The sequence below is a fragment of the Xyrauchen texanus genome, chromosome 7 (genome assembly GCF_025860055.1).
Source record: "Xyrauchen texanus isolate HMW12.3.18 chromosome 7, RBS_HiC_50CHRs, whole genome shotgun sequence".
NCBI lineage: Eukaryota > Metazoa > Chordata > Actinopteri > Cypriniformes > Catostomidae > Xyrauchen > Xyrauchen texanus.
Window position 1 is genome coordinate 15,801,489 of NC_068282.1, and position 24,593 is coordinate 15,826,081.

The 24,593-nt window shown below is 39.2% G+C and overlaps 2 protein-coding genes across 2 annotated transcripts in view; one reads left to right on the forward strand and one right to left on the reverse strand.

Annotated features, from left to right (window-relative positions):
* Window positions 1-689: 689 nt before the first annotated feature.
* On the forward strand, window positions 690-18,889 carry arhgef25b (Rho guanine nucleotide exchange factor (GEF) 25b). The gene is made up of 15 exons (XM_052130350.1): window positions 690-785; window positions 3,104-3,230; window positions 6,249-6,595; window positions 6,862-6,936; window positions 7,336-7,460; window positions 7,620-7,686; window positions 8,934-9,037; window positions 9,235-9,304; window positions 9,503-9,592; window positions 9,699-9,791; window positions 16,233-16,283; window positions 16,387-16,464; window positions 17,156-17,347; window positions 18,440-18,620; window positions 18,708-18,889. The coding sequence occupies exons 1-15, from the start codon at window positions 690-692 to the stop codon at window positions 18,887-18,889; spliced, it is 1,878 nt and encodes a 625-aa protein (XP_051986310.1).
* Window positions 18,890-20,959: 2,070 nt separating this feature from the next.
* Window positions 20,960-24,593, reverse strand: part of b4galnt1b (beta-1,4-N-acetyl-galactosaminyl transferase 1b) — a 45,364-nt gene continuing 41,730 nt past the window's right edge. The window contains exon 13 of the mRNA XM_052129620.1: window positions 20,960-24,460. Coding sequence (XP_051985580.1) covers window positions 24,246-24,460 — 215 coding nt within the window. The 3' untranslated portion in view covers window positions 20,960-24,245. The remainder of the gene's footprint in view (window positions 24,461-24,593) is intronic.

Below are 24,593 nucleotides of genomic sequence, written 5' to 3' on the forward strand. Positions count from 1 at the left end.
CATCTGGGATTTTCACACACAGCAGTCTCTATAATTTATTCAGAATGGTGCCAAAAACAAAAAACATCCAGTGAGTGGCAATTCTGTTGACGGAAATGCCTTGTTGATGAGAGAGGTCAACAGGTCCTTCATAAATTCACAGTATGCCTACCTGTTCAGGCAATACTACACCACTGGTGGGGACCTCCCATTGACTTCTGCTGCTCTTAACTTTAGCCTGCTATAGGAACTACAGGCTAAGCCTAAAGCAACTCCTAACTCTAAACTTTTGGGATTCCTTATCCAATTCGGAATATACACATTGTTTAAAAGCTGCTTTACAGAAGAAAAAAAAATTATAGTGGCAAGTAAAAACTCTTTGAGATGTATTAGTTTCAACTAAATTAAATTAGTTCCTTTATGTTTGTGATTGGAGGTATGTGGGACAATGTGTGGAGCCCTTTTCTCTTGTTTTCTCATGTAGCACTCGGGGGTCAAGATGGAGCAGGAGGGTGTTGGAGAAGAGGGAGGGAACGGGGGTGGTAGACAGCAGAAAGGCAAGAAGATAAGAATGTGTGTCAGTGAATCAGTGAGAGCTGAGTGCGGCTAAACTCCTCAAATCTTAGCTCGACAGTTCTGGACCAGTAGAGAAGACACAACAAAACAAGCAGCCAAACATTTCCTTCATCCATCCAGGGAGAAAGAGCAAGATGAAAAGTTTGGCCAAACTTCGAAGCAACACAGAGCAACTACTGACATCTTTATCAGACACTCTCCCATCCCTGGCCCAGAGTAACCAGCACAGGGTGAGAAAACAGACACACGTAATAAGCTACTAATGAATGCATGCAAATGTCAAGTCATAAATTGATAAAAGCCGTGTCACTTTTCGTATCAAATGATTTTCAAATGAGGGACATACAGGTACTATCAGACATGTCTACACCCATATCAGTAAAATATGACTAAGGGGTGGCAAGAGGCTTTTTATACTGTATATAGTACACATTTGCACATGTAAAGAGATTGAGAGAGAGTAGAAGAAGAGCTATTACTCTAGGAGCAACAATGCAAATCTGTCGGCAGGAAGATCTGTATCTCTCAATATACATATATATTACATTACTCTAAAATTAGCCCACTAAGGGATTAGTATATGGGTAAAAAAATAACATTGACTTTTCCATTGTTTATGTACAAAAAAGCCAAAATGGTGGTTACACTACGACACTTACAATGGAAGTGAACAAACATTAAAATGGACACTGTTTAATAAGTATAGCCACAAGACAAAATTCGTGTTTACTCAATTTTAGTGTGATAAAAATCACTTACTATCCTTATCTGTATGAAGTTATATTCAATATTACAACTTTATTGTCACAACAATGTGGAACCTGTCATCTGGAAATCACCAGTAAAATTGTATCTTTCTGATCTCATGTTAACACGCATAATATATACATTATGAGGCTATACTATTAACACAGTGTGAATTTTATTGTTTCATGGACTGACCCAATTCACCTCCATTGTAAAAGCCTTGCTGTAACTTGGAATGATTTTGCAGTAAACAACATTATGCCACAAATGCTGTCAATTGAGTTTAATTTGTATTGAACCTGAAACATTCCTTCTATGTTTTTCTTAACACAAACATTATCTCACACACACACACACACACACACGCACACACAAACTGCCTGGATTGAATGTTGACCTGTCTGATTTGTTATGCCTGAGGGTAGCTTATTCTCTGGTTTTGCTCTCACGCTTACCTGCAACACCCCACCATACCTCCAAAAATTACAAGACCCACAATCAACACAAATTTTGTCTCAAATATTTTCATATATTGTCATTGACATCCTGATATTAGATGTTGGGCTTCTTTAAGCTTTCCTAAACTGAAAGTTATTGCCTTCATAATGAAGACAAAAGCCCTCAACTGAAATTTTTCACAACAGAAAACTTGTCAAAACAAGTCATCAGCCCAAATTAGACATGCTTCCAACTTGTCAATTGTTTATAAAAAAAAAAAAAAGGAAGCAAGCACAAAGCACACAAATTGGGCCCCCAGTATTGATGTATTTTTTTTTTTTTAAAGCATTTATTGATAAAGTGTACAATATAATACGAAGTCTATGCTTCACACTGGCTTGAAGTGGGATGTTTTGATGTTTGGATACTGGAAAGCTAGCTGTATAAGTATTGCCGTCGTCTCTTGATAAAGTAATGCCAGCTATGCAGTTGATCAGAACAATTTGCATACAGCATGTATCATTATATTCATGTCACAGAAGTATTGAATGTAAGTATTAGGTTTAAAGGGATAGTTCACCCCAAAATTTAAATTCTCTCATCATTTAGTCACTTTGATGCCATGCCAGATGTGTATGACTTCCTTCAGTTTAACACAAACAAAGATTTAGAAGAACATCAAAGCTCATTAGGTCCATACAATGCAAGTGAATGGTGTCTAGACCTTTCAAGGTCCAAAAGTCACATAAAGGCAGCATAAAAGACTCCAGTGTTTCTATATATTCTGAAGCGATGCAATCACTTTGTGTGAGAAACAGGAACATGTTTAAGTAATTTTTACTATAAATCTCCACTTGCACTTTCCCTTACAGAAAGTGAAAATAGAGATTTATAGTAAAAATGGATTCAAATATTGATCTGTTTCTCACTTACACCTATCACATTGCTTCTGAATATATAGAATTAACCACTGAAGTCTTATGGAATAATTTTTGACACCTTTATCTGATTTTTGGAGCTTGAAACATCTGGTCACCATTCACATTGTATGGACCTAATTAGCTCAAATATTTAAAAAAAAAAATCTTTGTTCGTGTTCAGCAGTAGGACGAAAGTCATATACATCTGAGATGGCATGAGTGTGAGTAAATAATGAGAGAATTTTCATTTTAGGTGAACTATCCCTTTAAACAAGCCAAGAAGCAGATTCTTATAGATTGGTCTAGTTTGAGGTAAAGGTGTATGGGGTCTACATTTTAGGGTCTTGTAAACTGCTCAGGTAGGAACTTGCATTTCATTGCAGGTTTGATTGTAAAGCTGGTTACATGTGAAGAAGAAAACAAACTTTTATGACCTGTTTCAGATCCCAGAAACTAGTGTTGGGAATCTTTTACTGGAGGATAAACAGGACTGTTCAAAGACTGGTACAGAATGTAAGAATGGAGAACAAAGCTGGAATGCAAGACCCAAACACATACCTGAGGGCAAAGGTGAGGGTTCAAATAACATGCCCTTTCATAATGTTCTGGAGTTTTCTGTTTCAGTCACATTATATACACTCAAACATGTAAACATAGTCTTTAACTAATTGTGTCCAAATCTTTAATGTGACAAGTGAAAATAAATTTAAAAATGAATATTTATTAGTTTACAAAGAAAAATTCCTTGGGTGAAATCCAGTCATCTTAATGAGAATCTGCGAAATCAGGAATATTTTATGTACATTTTTATGGTCATCGCCCACATCAATGCCCATTTAATGTGCTCCCTCTTTAAAAATAATGCTTCTCAATGAACTGTGCACATTTTGATGAATCGGTTAACATTTTTTATTCAGAATTTTCCAATCTCTACATTACATGGAAAGTGCCAGTGGACAGCAATATTCATGTCATACCACAGACACATTTTTGGGTATTTTCACGTGTGAGTGAAAATAGTTCACAAAACCAGAAGCCTCATCTATCAAGATATGGTTTTGAGATACATGAAGTTTTCACTCCACAAAAAGTTGCAAAAACGTTGGTGTGATTTGGTAAATGAATGAGCTGGGAAGAGAGACTCTTCATAGAAAATGTTCCTGATGTTTCTCCATAAGATGGCAGCATGTGGTTGTATTAAAAGGTACATTTTGTTTGTGCGTAAGTTTCCCCTATGCACAGCAGCATTATACACACACGCACACTTGTGGGGACTTGCCATTCACATATATTCAGCCCTACACAAGCAAACCTACACATCAAATAATAACATGCATTTGGGGTAGGATTGCTTGTTTGTCCCAACAACAAAAGTCAATGATGGGATGGAAGTGGTGGTAAACCTGTATGGAAGTAATCATTGGGCTTATTCCATCTCATTCATATCTCTCTAAAGTTTAAGGGACAGTCTATAGAAAGAATATCTCTATGAAATCTGAGGATAGGCGGTGTGGGCATTATCTATGTGGATAACAGAACAGGGATTATCCAGATGTTGCACGTGAATTCAGAGCTCATGGATTACTTCTGATCTGAGAGTGTATGAGTGTGTGTATCACAGTAAACATTATTACTGTGCCATGCTCCAGGTTGGTATGGCACTGTTTACTCAGCTGGTATGAAGGGGCATCGTACCCCAGGGGGGTTTGTCTGCACACAACCCCGTCAGAACGTTCTGGCCAGGTGTGGGTGCTGTTTCTACAGACAACAAGGTAAGAGATTCAGTCCACCTTTGAAGATTTAATTAACTTGCTGTCAAATCTTTTAAATGTTGTCATACCATGCATGTGAATAGGCATTGTTTTTCTTGTGGGGTGTGTGAAAATTATTATTAAAATTATTTGTAGAGGGACTAATAAGGTCATCCTTTGTATATCTAATATTTCATTACTAATGGAAACATTACATTAAAACACACGACATGAACAATAGCTATGAATTGTACACAAGTCCCTACAAGCATACAGTTTATGTTGTGTATGTATTACCATGACACTCAAAAGACTTCTTGCACATTTCTCATCATGTTTGTTTCTTTGTTATCATTTTACATGGTTTATATATAGAGATTGTCTGTAACAGTGTTGGTGTGTATGTGTGTCTGTGAATGGTCGTTTTATAGGTTAGTGTAGGATTATGGGTATGTGCCATTTAGAAACAGTTAATCCATTTCTTGCACAGAAAATGTAGAATCCCTTCTGCTCTACCCCTCATTATCTCTCCCTCTCTCTTTCTCAAAATCTTCCCTTCTCATTTGCCCTCCAGATAGGGCATTTTGCATATAAAACTTTTAAATATATAAAAAAGTGATGTCATTCTATTTTTTACTCTGTATCAATTGTTTATAAGGCACAGTTTCTCCCTGTCAAGTGCCGCGAGATATTTTTATATTTCACCATTCATGGCCAATGTGAAAAAATTTGCAAAAATAAGATGCTGTATTTGTCGTGGAGCTGGAAACGTTGCGGTACTCCCCTGCGATGTCTACCTTATTACTTATTGTCTCTCCATTATAACCATTATAAAATCAATTAATGGATTTTGCAGATGCGTTAACATTTTCTTTAGCTACCGACCAACTGAAAGTTTGGAACATGTCTACTTCAATGGAATATCTTGTTGTTCAATATGATGACTCACACTGCTTGAATAAAATATATATATGGAAAAAATTTAAAAGTAGAAATTCTGAAGTAAAAACTTGGTTGTTGGTACGTAAATGTTTTAAAATGAATGTACATTGTTTGTGCATTTTTAAATATCAAGCTGAATATATTAACATTATATAATTTAATGATGTATACCATTTTAAACTGTTAATGATGCCTACTATTATAAACAGTTGTCATTGTAATTTGTACAGGTCTGACAACCACAGCTTGTACTTTTCCTTTTTTTTATCGAAAATGTAAAACTTTTTCAGTGCTGTTTGTTCTTTTTCTGAACATCTGTTAAAGGAATATTCCGGGTCCAATACATGTTAAGTTCAATCGACAGCACTTGTGTTATAATGTTGATTGGCGCAAACAATAATTTTGAATCTTACCTCCTTTTCTTAAAAAAAAAAAAAGAAAAAAAAGAAAAAATTGAGGTTACAGCACTTACAATGGAAGTGAATGGGGCCAATTTTTGGAGGGTTTAAAGGCAAAGATTTTAAGCTTGTAATTTTTAAAAACACTTACATTAATTCTTCTGTTAAAAGGCATGTATTATTTGAGCTGTAAAGTTGTTTAAATTGTTGTTTTTACAATCTGTAAATGGGTTTGTATACATTATATCGGCATGGCAACAATGTTGTAAAATTGGCTATAACTTTTATGCAAAAAAGGTTAGTAAGCGATTTTATTACACTAAAATCCTCTTAACGTACATATTGTTTACATCTTGTGGCTATACTTTTGAAACAGTGAGTATTTTAGTGTTTAAGACTTGGCCCCATTCACTTCAATTGTAAGTGCCTCACTGGAACCCAGATTTGTTTTTTTTTTCTTTTTCAAAGATCTACCCTCTCTCTTTCTCTCTCTTTAGAGTCAAACTCGTTGACAGCACTCAGTGATGTCTCCTTGCATGCTGACACACCTACAACTCCCATCTCTATTGATGATCTCTCTCTGGTCTCACCCAGCATCAGCATCTGTAATCAGCCTCTCTCCACTGGTCGGCCATCCACAACTCCCCAGCTCTCTGTCAAGGCCCTTAAGAGATGGTTGAGCAGCCCAGTTCGAAAGCTGAGTCTGGGAGGAAGTGGCAAGAGCAAAAATGTTTCTCAGAGCCTAGAAGGGACAGCCGACATGTTCCTCCCTCTTTTATCTACTCAATGCTCAATGAGTCCAGCCGTGAAGTCCAAAAAGCTGCCTCGCTCCAACAGATCTCTGGTATGGACATAATTATATCCACAACAAAGAGGGAGACACCAAGTTTGTAATTTCTGCACCATTAGCGTCACCAAACAGAACTGCAAAAAATATTTTCACAGATTTCACAAATACCCCTGTAAAATACCAGTGTTTGCATATGTTTTGCTTTAATTTAGATTTTTTTTTTTTTTCTTAAATCACTGTCATTACATGTTACTGTATATATTTCATATATCTAAATATTTTTCAAATTGACCCAACACACTTCCTCTTCTTGTGGGCAGGACTGTAGTGAACTTTCTGGACCAACATCTCCTGACAGTCCCTATTACACCAGTTACCTGAATGGTCTACTGCAGGTACAAAACACTTCTACACTACACAAAGGTAAAAGAAGACAAATAAAAAAACTGTAAGTGTCCCACTTTAGCTCTATTCCCCTTACAGGTATATGGACTGTATTTCCTGTATTGTATTTAAAAGTTTAGTTAAGGGGTTTTAATGGAGCTAAAGCTAGATTGGATTTACCCTACCATTACTTGTTCACTTTTTCTTTTTCTGCCAGTATGCTATTTTTGATTCCTTGAATCATTCCTTTTAAGACCTCCATTAGTTGTACTGCATCAGGCTTTTTTTAGAGTTAAAGGCCAAAACATAAAGTACACTACACAGGTACATGAACATGAGTATTTTGACACAACTGCCTGTTGGTTTGTGTTTTGTCCCACCTAATGAATTTGATCTGCATGAAATTTTAGAGCCATCACTCTTATAATATTCTTCCTGGGAAGAGTGGCTCCTTTGTGACTGATGAAGCAAATGTCCAATCACAGGACCAAGAAGAAAATGAAGAAGAGAGGAAAGCTGCCTTGGAGAAAAGCATGTAGGTATTTGACTGAACGAACTTCACCTTGGTGACCTTAGCATATATGAAACCCCTAGTTGAATAGTTCCTGCCACTCAAAGTCACTTTAACACATAATATAGTTAATAATCCCACTCCAGTTCTGACAGAACTCATTGTGACATGTCTCTTTTGTAGCTATGTGCTGACAGAGCTGGTAGAGACGGAGAAGCTCTATGTGGAGGATCTGAGGCTGGTAGTTGAGGTAATACAAATAGCTTGCAGAGCTTTTCACACCAAATGCGTTTTTGCATCCATCTGCTATGTTCTTGGCCAGTGCATTTCCAATAGAGACAGATCGCAACGCGTCATAATCTGAAGACCACGCCCACCGGGGGGGAGAGAACAATCCAACCGTCTCCATTGATTTTGCATTGCGAGAGGCTGCCTCCTTGTCATTTACTGAATATTAAAAAAGACAGAAAAATGCCTAAAAGCTGCTGTGTGACAAGGTGTACAGCAAACAAGCTGAAAAACCCAGAAATAAATTTTTATAAGCTTCCGAACCGTAAAAGCCAGCCTTTAAGGAGACAAAAGTGGATACAGGCAATAAGACGTGAAGCATCAGCAGGAAGAGTGGGTAAATTGTGGGATCCTGACACTCAGTATGTCTACGTGTTAATATTAATATGGGTAATTATATACCCTATTATATTATTAACGTATATAATAATATATACGTTATTCTTAGTAACGTAACCCTACTACTGTAGCTAAGGCACTCGCAAACATAAACGTCACTGCATAGCTTTCTGCTTTAACAACATTCTAAAAGTTGCATACTGTCAAAATGTTACAGCTTTGCTTACATAAATATAATATATAAAACTGACATTTGGATATTTGACTTACTAGTGACAAAATGTTTACTGCACATGTAGACATACTGAGTGCAGGATCCCACAATTTACCCACTCTTCCTGCTGATGTTTCACTTTTGTCTCCTTAAAGGCTGGCTTTTACTGTTTTGAAGCTTATAAAAATTTATTTCTGGGTTATTTAGCTTGTTTGCTGTACACCTTGTCACACAGCAGCTTTTAGACATTGTTTTGTTTTATTGTTATAAGTCATAAATGAAAAGGAGGCAGTCTCTCGCAATGCAAAGTCAATGGAGACGGTTGGATTGTTTTCCCCCCCGGTGTGGGCGTGGCCTAAATACGCTCTGTCTCTATGCATGGTCCTGTTGAACATGCTTAAATGTAAACTCAGTAATTTTCTGTTTATGTCATCTTGGGCTTACAATGACCCCTATGGGCATGGATGTAGCATTAATCAAACGCAATAGCTTTCAGTTACCAATGCCATTGTAGAAATTCACTATTCACATGTCAACCAAGATTAATTTAATAAATGAATGAAGGTGTCCATAAAGAAAGCGTTACTGAGATTAAGTGACTCTCTCTCTCTCTCTCTCTCTCTCTCTCTCTCTCTCTCTCTCTCTCTCTCCTCCAGGGTTATATGGCCACAATGAACAGTGTTGGCGTTCCTGAATATTTGGAGGGGAAGGATAAAATTGTATTCGGGAATATTCATCAGATTTATGACTGGCACAAAGAGTAGGTCACTTACAGATATGATCTGTGTCCATTGTGTTATATGCATGTGTAGGCTGGGAGACAGTGAAGGATGTTGGAGAGCTATTGTATGAGTTTATTTATAATACTTGCATCTCTGTGTCTGCTTGTCCTTGTAGTTTTACAAATGTCTGACACTTACTGTATCACAGCTGCCTTCTGTATTTTTCCTTAAACAGCTTCTTCCTTGGTGAGTTGGAAAAATGTGTGACTGAACCTGACCTGTTGGCACAACTCTTTATCAAACATGTAAGTCTGTGTACATGTTTTTGTACAGGATCTGAGTGTAAAAACAAAAAAACAAAAAAGTTAAGGGTTAACTCAACAAAAGTTTTAAACGTTACATCAAGTAGAAATAGATCCTTGAGTTAACAATGACATGTTACCACCTTTTTTAAAGTGTAGTTTAAACACACACCAAGAAACAAATATATCTGTGTTTCACAGGAACGGCGGCTCAACATGTATGTGGTCTACTGTCAGAACATGCCAAAGTCAGAGCACATCGTTTCAGAGTACACTGAGACCTATTTTGAGGTAATATATGTTATCAGATAAGATATGAGTGTGATTGTGTGCTCATGTTTACTTGTGGTTGTATGGGAATGGGGTCTACGGCTATCCTTTTTCTTTTCTTACATAGGAACTGAGACAACAGCTGGGTCACAGACTGCAGTTAAATGACCTGCTTATCAAACCAGTCCAAAGAATAATGAAATACCAGCTGCTGCTAAAGGTGTGTTCGTGGGCAGATTTGTCATTGGATGTTCCCTAGCGTCCAGAAGAGGGCGCTAGGTTTCTTGTGTGTCTTTTCTCTGCGTTCTTTGCATTGAGATACAGCCAATGTTTTCAAAAAAGCTTTCTGAATACGCCCCTCATTTGCAGTTATTCAAACTGTCAGATAATCCTGCCCCAACTCACGCCACTGGATGAGTAATGATGTTGGGGCGGGTCTAACGGTCGCTCAAACCCAAAAAAAAAATGATTTTTTATAGTCAATGTTTACAGTTTTTGAGAAAATGTATAGCTGTCTCTGCATATTAAGATGGAATAGAAGTATTTTAACACTGAAAAAGTTACATAGGCTACTTTAGTTTTAAGTATAAATATCTATGAATTTATATTTTCTTACAAGGAATTTTCTGGTTAATATAACTTAAACTAGTAATTGTATTAGTGTTTATGGCATAATGTTGATAATTTCGACTCTCTCCAGGCTGATTATTGAGTGTGGTCCACTTTGACCGGTGATGAGTCGCTCTTATATCAGGGCCAGGAACTGCTGTCACGTCCGCGTGTGATTTTGAATTATCCAATGTAATGCAAGCTCATGCATGAATGCAGTGATTGGATTGAAGAGATCCTTCTCATGAATAATGTGGATAAATGCTCAGAAACAAATGATGTATCAGTGTACTCTACTACCAATTGCAACTCGAGAGTTTAAGTATATACTGTACCTAATAGTTTCTGACATTGCTTCAAGATTTGTTTTTAAACCGGAAGAACGTCTCGGGTTACATGTGTAACCCTTGTTCCCTGAAAAAAGCGGAACGAGATGCTGCGCTGCTAAGCGCTAGGGGAACAACTCTAGCTGTGAACCGAGCTGAAATAGTGTGTGTAACACGTCAATGAACATTGACCGGAATTTATAGCCTCGGCTGATGTAATCATTAGATGCACCTGCGGCCAGGCTATAAATGGATACGTCACCAGGTGTCGTCAGATTCTTCTTTTTGAAGAGCAGTGCTGGGACATCCCAGTGCGGCAAAGCAGCACAGCATCTCATTCCGCTTTTTTCAGGGAACAAGGGTTACACATGTAACCCGAGACGTTCCCTTTACAAAAAGCTTCACTACGATGCTGCGCTGCTAAGCACTAGGGGAACGCAATACCCACGCCGCCGCACTTGGGGCTGTCCGGACCCCTACGGTTGTGCAGTGTACTCACAAAAACGCGAGAGGTCTCAGACATGAGCTTGAGATGTCGACTCAAGGGCATAAGAGCCCGGAGTAGCATAAACATCTAAACCATTCAATTTTGATGAATGTGTGCGGAGAGGACCAGCCTGCCGCATCACAAACTTGTTTAGGCATGGGCTGAGATGTCGACTCAAGGACATAAGAGCCCGGAGTAGCAGAGCGTCTAACCCATAAAGTTCGATGAATGTGTGCAAAGAGAACCCTATCGCAACACAAACTTGTCATAAAAACTGATGAATGTGAGCAGAGAGGACCAGCCTGCCGCATCACAAACTTGTTCAGGTATGAGCTGAGATGTCGACTCAAGGGCATAAGAGCCCGGAGTGCAGAACATCCAAACTAAAAAAGTCCAATGAATGTGTGTGGAGAGGACAACCTGCCGCATCACAAACTTGTTTAGGCATGGGCTGAGATGTCGACTCAAGGACATAAGAGTCCGGAGTAGCAAAGCATCTAGCCCATAAAGTTCGTTGAATGCGTGCGAAGAGAATCTTATCGCACCACAAACTTGTCATAACAACTGATGAATGTGAGCAGAGAGGACCAGCCTGCCGCATCACAAACTTGTCCAGACATGAGCTTGAGATGTCGACTCAAGGGCATAAGAGCCCGGAGTGCAGAACATCCACACTAAAAAAGTCCAATGAATGTGTGCGGAAAGGACAATCTGCCGCATCACAAACTTGCTGCAGAGGGAGACCTCTAGCCAAGGTTTTAGAAGAGGAGAGCCCTCTGGTAGAGTGTGCCCTGAAACCTACTGGCAAAGCTTGACCGCACGCCTCGTAGGCCCGGGCAATAATGAGGATGCCTCTTTGAGGGCACCCCGCCCACCAAGCCGTGGCAAACTGCAGTGGCCACATAGAACCTGGTAGTGGCGAGGCAAGTGCCCGCTGACAGTTCTTTCTACAGAAAATCCAGAACTGCAGCAAACTGGCAGTTAGCTGGTTCTGTAATAAGAACTTTAGTAGAAGGAAACGCATGCAGGCGCATTTGCGTTACTATGTTCAGGGGGAGGGGGGGGACTGGGCGACTCGGGGAGAAGTATAGGAGACATTGCGCTATCAACAGAGGCGAAGAGGTCCTCTTCTGCCCTGTAAAATCTACCCAGATCAGTTCCAAGTGGAGGGAGCCCTAGCACTTGAAATGGTCTCGATAACCTCAAGAGAAAACCCTGTAAACCTCATTTGGTACCCTTAGGGGTCAGACATGAAAGGTTTCACAATTCGGGCCAAGGATGAGAAGGTCCTCCCTGTTCGGAATCGGCCAAGGCGAGCCGTCGAGGAGAGGAATTAACTCCGAGAAACATATCCCGTTCGGCCAGCACAGCGCCATTAATAGGAGGCAAGACCCTTGCTGGTGAACATTGCCAAGACTCCCGGGAGCAGAGAAACCGGGGAAAGAAACGCATACAGACGCATTCTGGGTCATGTATGTGTCTTAACGTCCAGACCCAAGGGGGCTGGGTGATTTCAGGGAGAAGTAGAGGAGACATTGCGCTATTCATAGAGGCGAAGTGGTCCTCTTCTGCCCTAAGATCTCACCCAAACTTGTTCCAAGTGGAAAAAGCCCGGCATTTAAAAAGGTCTCGATAACCTCAGGAGAGAGCCCTGTGTCCCTCAGTTGGTACACTTAGGGGCCAAACATGAAAGTTTCCACAGCTCGGGCAGGGATGAAATATTGCCCTGTGCCTGAGATAGAAGATCCTTCCTCTTCGGAATCGCCCAAGGCGAGCCGTCGAGGGAAGAAATTCGCTCAGAGAACCAAGCCCTGTTCGGCCAGCGCGGTGCTATCAGTAAGAGGCAAAAACCCTTGCTGGCGAACTCTGGCCAACTACTACCTTTGGGTGGAGTTCTTAACTCCCCCTGTTGGTATTTTCTGTCTGGACAGTAAATCTGCTCCCAAATACGGGCATCCAGGGATATAACTGACCGTGACAGGAGTTAAACCTGGGCCCTAAGGAGAATCCGACGTGTCAGAAATACAGCTGACAGGAACGTGGGTCTCCTTGATGATTTATGTAAGAGGCTACCGCTGTATTGTCCACCCGCACCAAGACATGGCAGCCTCAGGAGGAGGTATTTCAGGGCCAGAAATACAGCCATCAACCCGAGACAGTGACTGTGACAACCGAGCTGACGACCCTCCTATCCCCTTAAGCTGGACGACCACTTAAGGCCGCTACCCCACCTGTCAGGGAGGCGTCTGTCGTTAGCAGCCTGCGACAACAAGACGCACCTAGAGTGGGACCCAAGGCAGAAAACCGGGGTCTGAACCACATAGGAAGGGAACGAAGCCTGAGGGCACGTAACCCTATTTAGCCTAGGGGTTTTGGCCCTTGGAAGAAATCCCCTGGCTTTTGGCCACAACAAAAACGGTCTCATGAGCAGAAGGTCCAGAGGGATCACCGTGGATGCGGTCGCCCTGAGACCTGGAAATCGTTGATACTGATAGCAGTGCAACCTTGACCTAGCCTGACTTTGCTCAGGGTGATCTGAATGGACTCAATCCTAGCGGGAGACAGTTGTGCCCGCATTGTGATTGAACTCCATACGATGCCCCGATAGACAGTGTTCTGAGTGGGAGAGAGGATGCTTTTCTTGGCATTGAGCCTCAACCCCAGAGAAACAGATCAGCTAAGACGATGTCCCTGTGCTGAACTGCCAGTTCCTGGAACTGCGCTAGGATCAGCCAGTCGTCTACATAATTCAGAATGCAGATGCCCCGGAGTCGCAAGGAGCCAGCGCTACATCATGCATTGTGAATGTGTGGGTAAAAAAGGCTAGGCCGAGTGAAAGAACCTGATCCTGGAAGACTTCGCCCCCGGAAGCGAACCTCAGGAACATTCCATGTTGTGGCAAAACTTCTAAATGAAGTATAGAAGTGCGTCATAAGATCGATGGTGACCAGCCAAACGAGTTGTAGGGCTTGAGACACGACCGTCTTGACAGGCATCATCTTGGACTTGAACACCCACGGGCAGTTCAAGCTTTAAGACCTAAGCCAGACGCCACCCCTCACCCTCCATGGGAAACAGGAAGTATTTAGTGTAATAACCTAACTCTCTCTCTCTGGAAGGGGAACACATATCATGGCCCCTTTAACCAGGAGATTGAATTTTTTTTTTTACATAAAAAAGAAATCCGGTTTACGGTAATGAGAACACGCCGTGGAAACATGGAAAAGAGGCGAGTGAATTAAATCCTGACGTCCTTATAAGACCCACAGAAAAGAATATATCTGGCAGAAGTTTCCACGGGTATTATATTTGAACACTTCCTGTTGAGGGGTTGTCGAGTGTTTCGCGTCCTGAATAAAATGCAGGAACAGCGAAAACACCCAATTTTGACGGAAGCCTCTGCAACCCGAAACACCAAGAGGTGGCGGGAATGGAGGGGCTTCGAGGGGGTACCGGGAGGGGTGAAGTGAAGCATGCGCCCCATCCCGAGGGGAGCTACCCCCTAATCTAGGCGCAAGACCATCAGGGTTTTCTCTTACTAGAAATGATAGCCCTGAGGTCTTACTTCGGGGGCTGGCGAGGGAGGCAAGACTGTCACCAATCCCTGGGAGGAGGAGCACGACTCGCCACGCTTTGCTTTTGAGCCTCCGTTCAGACAGGTCTGAGGCTTGCTCGTCAAGCGCAGAACCCACACTCAGGTCGTCCGGGAGGTCATTCTAGTACGCCTGTAAAACAGCATAGTGTGCAGAGCAGCACCAGCCTGACCTGCTGCTTGATAAGCCCTTCCCACTAAAGTGGAGGTTGTCCTACAAGGCTTTGAGGGGAGAGAGGGCTTCTTAAGTGACGATGCCGAGCCCGGCAGAGATAGCCATAAGGGTCTCTTCGACCGGTGGCATCACTGAATACCCCGTGCCTCAGCACCCACGATGGTCGAATATAATGGCGTCGAGGGTATGTGAACACGGAAGAATATATATATATATATATGTATATATATATATATATATATATATATATATATATATATATATATATATATATATATAATTTATTTTATTTTTTTACAATTTTTAGGGGTTCCTCCATGAGCGAAAAAGCTCTTCATGGAGGTTATCAAAGAAGGAAGGGACTCATGAGGCGTTCCCTTTCTTAGACTGGAAGATAAAATCTATCCCCTAATTTGGAGAGTTTGGTGTCTCTTTTTGCGTGGCCAGTCCAATCTGGCAACCGCTGAGTAACAACATCAAGCAATTCCTCCGTAGATTTTTTTATCGCGGACGGAAAGCTTCGGAGGCGGGAAGAGAATCGCGATCCTCCTCATGATCCGAAGAAGCGTCGGAGCAGCCGAGATCATGTGAAGGACCAGCTGGGTTTGGGGAGAGAGTGAGAGAAAGGGATCAACCCGTCTCTTGCTCCTCAGCCAAATCCATGCAAGAGCCCCACGAACAATCTTTATTGTTTTTTTTCATGAGTGCTGACTCCCGGAAGCAAGCAAGGCGAGCACGAAGCACTCTGCCTGTTAAAGCAAATCGCAGTGCTCGCACCTGCCCTGCTGCAACGCGAGAGCAGCGTGCTCTTACCCCCAAACAAACAGAGCAAAAACTGATGTGTGTCCTCTTCAGCTATAGAGCAAGAAGAGGGGAACACGCACCGTTTGCGGCTTTCAGTCATTCTCTCTTTTTTTCTTTCTTTTTTTAGAAATATATATATATATATATATATGTAATATTTTCTAAACAGAAGAGAAAAGAGAACAAAGAGAACAATGTTCACTGCACACTGCCTAACTGATTCTAACTCCTAACAGAGGAAGGAAAGTTTTGACAGGGTTTGTGAAACACACAGAAACAGAATCGCTCTAAAAAAAGAGTTTCTGACGACACCTGGTGATGTATCCATTTATAGCCTGGCCGCAGGTGCATCTAATGATTACATCAGCCGAGGCTATAAATTCCGGTCAATGTTCATTGACGTGTTACACACACTATTTCAGCTCGGTTCACAGCTAGAGTTGTTCCCCTAGCGCTTAGCAGCGCAGCATCGCAGTGAAGCTTTTTGTAAAGGGGGAAAAAAAAAGAAAGAAAGAAAAGAAGAAAGAAAAACACTTTACCCTGGACAACAAACACAATGAGTGCTATAATTGTTTTCAATGATGTGCAACCTGTACAGTTTTGTTAACATAGCAAAACAAATTTGGGGGGATTTCATGAAGTGTTTTTGTGTGTTTGTTTATTTGCAGGACTTCTTGAAGTACTACACTAAAGCAGGCAGACAAACAGAAGAGATTCGGGTAAGTATAGTGTGCCTTGGCTTTTAAGAGCAGAGAAAATAGAGTTATATGGTTAAATTGAATTATTATTCAATGTAGTTCTATTTCTGTGTCCTTATCACAGAGGGCAGTGGAGGTGATGTGTTTTGTTCCGAAGCAATGTAATGACATGATGAATGTTGGAAGACTACAGGGATTTGAGGTAAGATAAGACACATATAATAAAGGAAATGCGTTACTTCACCTTGAACTGCTCCAGGATCCCAAATGAAACACAGCACAGTCCATTTTTTAAAAGCAACAATGTATGAATGTCATTTATACACTGTAAAAAGTGGAATAGTTTTTACCTTAAAAAAAATAGTTCACCTAAAAATTAAAATTATGTCCAAACCGTATGCATTTCTTTCGTCCTTCGATCACAAAAGGAGATGTGATGTAGACCCTTACCTCAGTCACCATTCATTATTAATTCATATTTTTTTTTTCCATAGAATGAAAGTGAATGGTGACCAATAATGGAGGCTAATATTCTGCCTAACATTTCCTTTTGTGTTCCATGGAGGAAAGCAAATCATATGGATTGGGAGCAACATTAGCATGAATATCCATTCTTGGGTAAACTATATAAGAACTATATTTACTTGATCCAACCCTTAAAATGACTGCCATTTGGTGTAACCCAAAGAAGCCTTTGTAATTCAGTCATGTTCAAAGATATGTTTGACTTGAATAAAAACTGTTTATAAGATGTTACCATAAAGCAAACTTTCATTTGTAAGTTGCCTTACAGTTTTACAGTGTATTTGAGGCTATTATATTTGAATGTGGTTCACACATTCTGTATTGTGTATGTTCACACTCATATGACCTGTGACATATTGCGCCCACAGGGCCAGTTGAGGGCACAAGGGAAACTACTGCAGCAGGAAACCTTCACCTTCATTGAGAATGAGAACAGCATCCTCTCCCGTCCCAAAGAGAGACGGGTCTTCCTCTTTGAGCAGCTTGTCATCCTCAGTGAGCCAATCGACCGCAAGAAAGGCTTTTCCCTGCAAGGATACATCTATAAAAACAGCATCAAGGTGAGACAGAAGTGTGAGTAGACAACTAATAAGGAAATGTAACTATAGTGACATTCATCAATTGTCACTTATAAAAACAAACATATTTCAAACATTACTCTGGTGCCGTATTTAACTCTAAACCCAAAGCTAAACTTTCAAGTGTTTAAAAAAATTATTTAAAAAAATGCATACTTTATAGTAATATTTACATAATTATATCAGCCTGTTACATGTTTTGTGGTGTTAAGAAGTGATACGATTTAGGGTCAGGGGTTGGGTTAGGGTATCCAAAATATATAAATAATAGTATAATGTAACTATACTAATATTCACTCACTGACCACTTGATTAGATACACGTACATCTATTTATTCATGCAATAATCTAATCAGCCAATCACGTGGCAGCAGTGCAAAGTATAAAATCACATGGATATGGGTCAGGAGCGTCAGTTAATGTTCAACCCTCAGAATGGGGAAAATATGTGATCTGGGTGATTTCAAGCATGGCAAAAAAAAAAAATTGGTGCCAGACGGGCTGGTTTAAGTATTTCAGGAACTGCTGATCTCCTGGTATTTTCACGCACAACAGTATCTAGAGTTTACTCCGAATGGTGCTAAAAACAATACAAATCCAGTGAGTGGTAGATATTGATGAGACAGGTTTGCAAAGAATGGCCAGACTGGTTCGAGCTGACAGAAAGGCTATGGTAACTCCGATAACCACTCAGATAAACAGCATCTCAGAATGCACATGTTGAACCTTGAGGCGGATGGGCTACAACAGCAGAAGACCACATAGGGTTCCACTTCTGTTATCCAGAAAGCTGAGGCTGCAGAGGGCACAGGCTCACCAAAACTGGACAGTTAAAGACTTGAAAAACTCTATTTCTGCTGAGGTAAACAGATAGTAGGCCCACTGCAGCCTCAGCTTTAGTTCTACGAGTTGTACGAGTACTCCTACAGTGTATGTTGGTTGTTAGGGCCAACGTACAGTTTAGGTCATTATACAACAGTGTTTGATCGCATAAACCTGTTATTTACCAATCATAATTGAGTATTCCAGAGAGGTGTGAATTAAATTAGCATATTTGTTTTTTACTTCTCTTAGGCCCGTTGTTTGGGCATTGAGGATCGTTGCCCTGACAACCCATGTCGGATGGTATTGACATCTCGAAATGTTGATGGAAGCATGCACCGGTTTGTGCTTCATGCATCATCACCAGAAATCAGACAATCCTGGGCAAATTACATCATACAGATTCTGGAGACACAGTGGAACTTCTTAAATGGTATCATCCTCCTCTAATGAGGGAAAAACTTTGCTATAGATCAGACTACTATCACTATGAATTCCCTCACCTTTCTTTATTCCATAGCCCTGCAGTCTCCTATTGAATACCAGAGGCAAGAAATTAAATCCCTTAGTCTTGGAAAGAACATGACAACATCACCTTCGCTGAACTCTAGCCTACGACCCAATAACTCTGCCTCCATAGACCGACAGCGTCTCCCCTGCATGCGCTCCTTGAATTCTGCAAACCCCTCTGTACCTCACTGAAAGGTAAGTGTGTGCTGGATAGTAATTATGCATCATGATTTGTTTGATTAAATGTATGACATGTCTAAAGATATAGCTGTTAATAACGCTATGAGTTTCCAAACATAACACCTTCTAAAATGTATCTGTAATAGACTAACTCATAGCTAACATTTTATTTCACTCCATTCCTATCATTTTCAGCTTTCTGTCTTTCCTGTGAAGGTACCTGCTCATCTTCCTCTGCCAATCTGAGCAGAGGCCTAACTACAGGAGATAAAGGAAGCCTTAATGCTATTCTGGCCTATTTTATCCAATTTAACTAATTAACTAATTATTCCTCAGCCTGCCATTTCAAATTCATAATTCTGTATCACACAAACCGTATATCTATCCTAATTGTCAGTTCCATTTCAATGACACAATTTTGACCCAGATATTATAAAATATGAGTTCATCCTGAACTGACCCTTGCATTGTTGTAACCTGATGATATGGTTTTTAGGTTAACTCAGTCATATTAAATAATTTATTTGACTTGAATAAAAACATATGATCTAGATGTTACCACATGAAGTACATTTTTAGATTAACTGACAAATTATGTTTACAGTAATTATTATTTTTTTTAAACTTAAAATGAATTTAAGCTATTGGGTTGTGGGTTAACTATATCACTGACATGATATTATTCACATTTTTCATTATATGCTTAGTTATTGGTAATTATGTAGAATTTTGATATGTTGAACAGACTAGAATTGTTAATGGGGAGACTTACTGTATTTCTCTGTTTATGCTGCATAATGTGACCTAGAGGAATATTTGAGGTATTTGGCATGTCAAGAACTGTAACTTTCAAGTGTGTGTACTTGATTCTTTTGTAAAAATAGAAGAAATATATACATTCTATGAGTACATTTTTGGGAACACTGTGGTATATTTTCTGGTGTTGTTGATGTTTTGTGCATTCTGAGATGCTATTCTACTCACTACAATTTAACAGAGTGGTAATCCGAGTTACCGTAGCGTTTCTGTCAGCTCAAACCAGACTGGCCATTCTCCGTTGACCTTTCTCATCAACAAGGTACTTCCGTCCACAGAACTGTTGCTCACTGGGTGTTTTTTGCACCATTCTGATTAAACTCTAGAGACTGTTGTGCGTGAAAATCCCAGGAGATCAGCAGTTACAGAAATACTCAAACCAACCCATCTGTCACTAACAATCTTGGCACGGTCGAAATAACTGAGATCACATTTTTTCCCCATTCTGATGGTTGATGTGAACATTAATTGAAGCTCCTGACCAGTATATACTTTATTTTATAAATTGCACTGCTGCCACATGATTGGCTGATTAGATAATCACATGAATAAGTAGGTGTACATGTCTTCTTAATAAAGTTCCTAGTGAGTGTATGTATCTAATTTGTTATGTCTTTCTGTATCTCACTCCTTTTTAAAAATGTAAAAAGCGTTTGATTGACTGAATGACTATGTGGGATCATTATTTACATTCATTTAAAAGATTTTCAGAGAAGTTATTTCAGAGTGTATGTCCAAATAAGTATTTTTTCTTTATTACTAGTTTAAAGGCGCACTCATTAACTTTTGTCTTTGTCATCTTGGACTTACACTGACACATAGCGGCTTGGATGCAGCGTCATTTCAAATTAGTAGTTTCCAGTTTCAGATGCTATTGTAGAAATGTTGTATTCACAGTCAGCCATGATTACTTTAATCAAGAAGTGAAAGTGTCAAATAACATGAGGATAGTTACTGAGATTAAACTAGTATTTGACTGGTCATGTGATTCTAACATGGCAGCCCCCATGTGTGGACCCTCTCCATGTAGAATAAATCAGCTATTATAAGGTTACTGATATGACTGGAGTCTTAATTTTGATGTAAGTGGTTGTTATTTCCTACATATACTGAGTGCACCTTTAGGTTTTTCAGGACAGAAGACATGCCACAAAATTGTTTTCACCAAAGCCTTTATCTCATTCCATTCCATGACAAATGCTTTTTTCCCCCCTTACATTTAAAAAAAGAAAGTAAAACATATAAACATTGTTTTTCATTTTCCCTTTCATATTTCAGGGGCTTTTGCATACTATAATAGCTTCCTTTAAAAAAAAAAAAAAAAGATCAGATGATTAGATACCAAATGGTAGAGATTCAAAACACCAACAGAACATTTTTTTATTTTCATGCAGATACTGTGAGGAACCCAGTGATGAGGGGACTGTGTCAGTGCAATGAAGTGAGAGTAGTAGGAGGAAGGGTGGCATTTGAGCAACATATAGTAAAAAAGGAATCAAAAAGTCAATCTCATCATTTAATACACAGCCTAAGTGTCTTTTTAGATATTTAGCTCACTATACACTGCAAACAGTTTTTGGTATTTTTGTCTTTTTACCCCCAGTGAAAATATCTAAACATCCTTAAAACAACATCAATTTACCTGAGTAATTTTTAAGTAAAAATTTAACAAAATTTAGTGAAGCATATGCTTAAGACAATAATGTTTTTTTTTTCTTTTCTTTTTTTAGCATTGCATTGGGGTAAAAAAAAGAAACTTAATTCAAGATATACTCTCTCAAAGCAAGTATAATCTGCTAATAAATGTATCTTGTAAGGATGTAAAGTTACTCTCACTGTAAAACAAGACAAAAATACTTAATGAGACAATTACTGTATATCTTGCAGTGTATCATCTGTTCAAGTTCACGCCCCATCAAATTAAGCTAACCTGAAACAAAAGAATCACATAATCTTGCTCCTTTGCTTTTGCATGCTCTCTTGTGACGTACATGCTTATCACCTGAATATACAGGGCAGGTAAACTGAAGCATTCAAACATCATCTTTGCAACTCTTTACTTAGAATTGTAAGGCCGCATTCCCCAATATTTAACTTTTTTTTTAGGAAGAAAATAAGCTCAGTGACTAAATTAATGCTGAAACAATTTGTACTATTTGTTCTGCGTTTTGAGGGGAGCCACATGGCATTCAGAATACAAAAGTGCACAAGTGTTCGTATTTAATGCATTTTCTTTTCATAAATGCACCATTTCATGTTACATTTGACCTGTGTACTCATTTAATTAATTCATTCCAGCTGATTCTCTCATTTGTTTTGTCACACTGAATTCTTATTTCCTTAATCTCTTTTAAGGCTTTATGGATAGCCATGCACTATTTTACTCCTGTATGGCACCATTTTTAGTCAGGTTATAACAGAGCATGTGAAGAGAACAATCACACATACAAACACACACTCAGACACAAAGGTAAAATCTTTGACAAGTCCATAATTTTCAACATAATTTGCAGTATTTGTGGTTCGATGTGTAATGCAGGAATCAGTCTTACAGGCTTCGTGCTGTTTAGGAGCACTAAAAGGCCCACTCAGTGTCGTTTAAAACTTCTACTTATTTCTCTCTCTCACTCTCTCTCTCTTAAATACACCCAAACAATACACAAAGAAACATTGTATGATACAACTAAAATCATTTGCAAGAATACAGTACATTGAAATAGAGTGCAATTACACCTGTTTCTTACATGATTTAACTCTTCAGAAGGAGGCTGCATATTGTCTGTAGAGGTCATTTCTTAATTTTCAGGGCCAGTTAAAGGCTTGGACAAGCTTTACTGGATGTGTTTTATGATCATAAAGACCTTTTGATCAAAAGTCTTATTCTTGGATGTTAAAATTATTATTATAATTTTTTTGTGGACAAATATAAATTGTGCCCATGTATGAATTTCTAAACAAAATACATAATTTTTTTTTTAACTAATGAGTTGGATCAGAAAGAAGCTAAATTTCACCTAGCATACTAGACAAAGTATGGCTACTTAAAAGTATCTAAAATATATAAACTATATAAATAGTTTTCATTTGTTTATTTTATTTTCCTCAATAGTAATTGGTTATTTGTTTTTTGGTCACTGAACAATATAAATTCTTCCGTTTGTATTTCAAACCTTTGATGACTTTACTATAACTATTACCATGTGGAATAGAGTGTTAAAGGAAAATCTTAATTCTTTCCACATCTACGCAATTTACCCTGAAATGTTTCATTTAAAAAGTGTTGATTTTGGTTAGTTAATGATCTTAGCCATTCTGGATAGCAAAAGGTGCAGTGACTGGACCCTTTTTAAAACTGTTTAAATGAAAAGCACGCACGCGCGCACACACACACAAAGTGACTTTATGGTAAGTGCCATTGGACTTTAATTAGTTTCCACTCATGATTGACAAAATCTGGAAAAAGCCACTTTGTAAAAGACATAGCAGAAGTGGATTTTGACTTCATATTGCTGAACCACAGATCAGACAACTCTACTGCTATTGAAACCAGGTTGCATGCAGAGTGGGTTTGGTAAGGGATGCCATTAAAACGAGACCCCAGAATTGACGAAACGCTAACATAAAAGAAAAAAATAAATTAAATAATTAAGTCATACCAGGACAGTGATTAAGCCTTTGGCACAGTCACTCTTTAGAAATGAAAAAATATTCAAAGGCAGATTGTTAGAAATATTTTTAACTATGTATTATTTTTTTAAAAAGAGAGAGAGAGAGAGAGAGAGAGAGAGAGAGAGAGAGAGAGAGAGAGAGAGAGAGAGCAGACAGACAGACAGATGTTGGATTGTCTGTGGTTTGCTTATGATATTAAATCTGTTCCTTCTTTTAGTGAAGCTGAGGTTCCAGTCTCTCCAATTTTAAGTCCATTTGTTTTTAGTGCAAACGTACAGAGAGATGACCCTCAATGAAACATACACATGTACGCACAGTTAATGCCAGGCAGGGAGCTGATGAGACATTCCATGTGAATGTCCCTAAGAAGGTATCTTCCTTTGAACTGGATTTAAAAATGTAAAAGCCATGGTTCAAAACATTTACCTCCACAGTCTTCTCTTTGTTCTTCAGTTTCAAATGAAAGTTTCTTCTGTAGTCCCATCAGTTAAATGTGATATTTAAACATAATTGACTGAGGAGAAAAGTATGGCTGAATTGATATGCATAATTTACGGAATGGTTTGATCTGTATCTAAAGAATTCTTCTGAACCAAAATAAAGCTTAAGGGAAAAGACACAAAAATACGACATCAATTCATCTGTTATCAAAAAAATGTTAATTATCCATCACTGCGCATCTCATCTGTCAGTCATGTTTGATCACATTATAACTTCCAAAAGAAGATATCTATTTGAACTCTCCAATATTCACATGGAACTACACAGAGTACATATGCACCACACCTAAAGTCTCATCACAGGCCCCTTTAGCTACTCAGGGAGAGAGTGTTCGTCTGAGGGAGAATGAGAGTAAGGGACAGAGGGCACAGTCAAGGTTTGTTCAGTTGTGTGTTAGACACTGGAAGCGGTTTTTGAAGTACAAGAGGCCATTTTTGGTGTGCGTCGCATCAGATGAAGCAGGGGGGTAACGGAACTTCGCATATGTTTTGTCGCTTTCTGACTGGCCCCATGGAAGCTTGATCTTAGTGGCGTGGTTCACGATGACATCATCGCATGATCCAACATGCAGGGAGCCAAGCCCATCAATGAAAAACTCTAAAAAACAAAATATGGAAATGAGTTTTTCATGAAGCATAGTGTTCTTTTTTATGTGTATAGTAACTGTGTGTTTGTAATTGCATAATTCTACAATTCACCTCGTACAATCCACATGTGTGGATTTTGTATT

Bases quoted from the DNA above. Each gene is read 5' to 3' on its own strand.
- arhgef25b (XM_052130350.1), top strand. From the start codon at position 690: ATGAAAAGTTTGGCCAAACTTCGAAGCAACACAGAGCAACTACTGACA. The intron at 7,687-8,933 runs GTAATACAAATA...TCTCTCCTCCAG, and splicing joins ATCTGAGGCTGGTAGTTGAG to GGTTATATGGCCACAATGAA. The intron at 18,621-18,707 runs GTATCATCCTCC...TTTATTCCATAG, and splicing joins ACAGTGGAACTTCTTAAATG to CCCTGCAGTCTCCTATTGAA.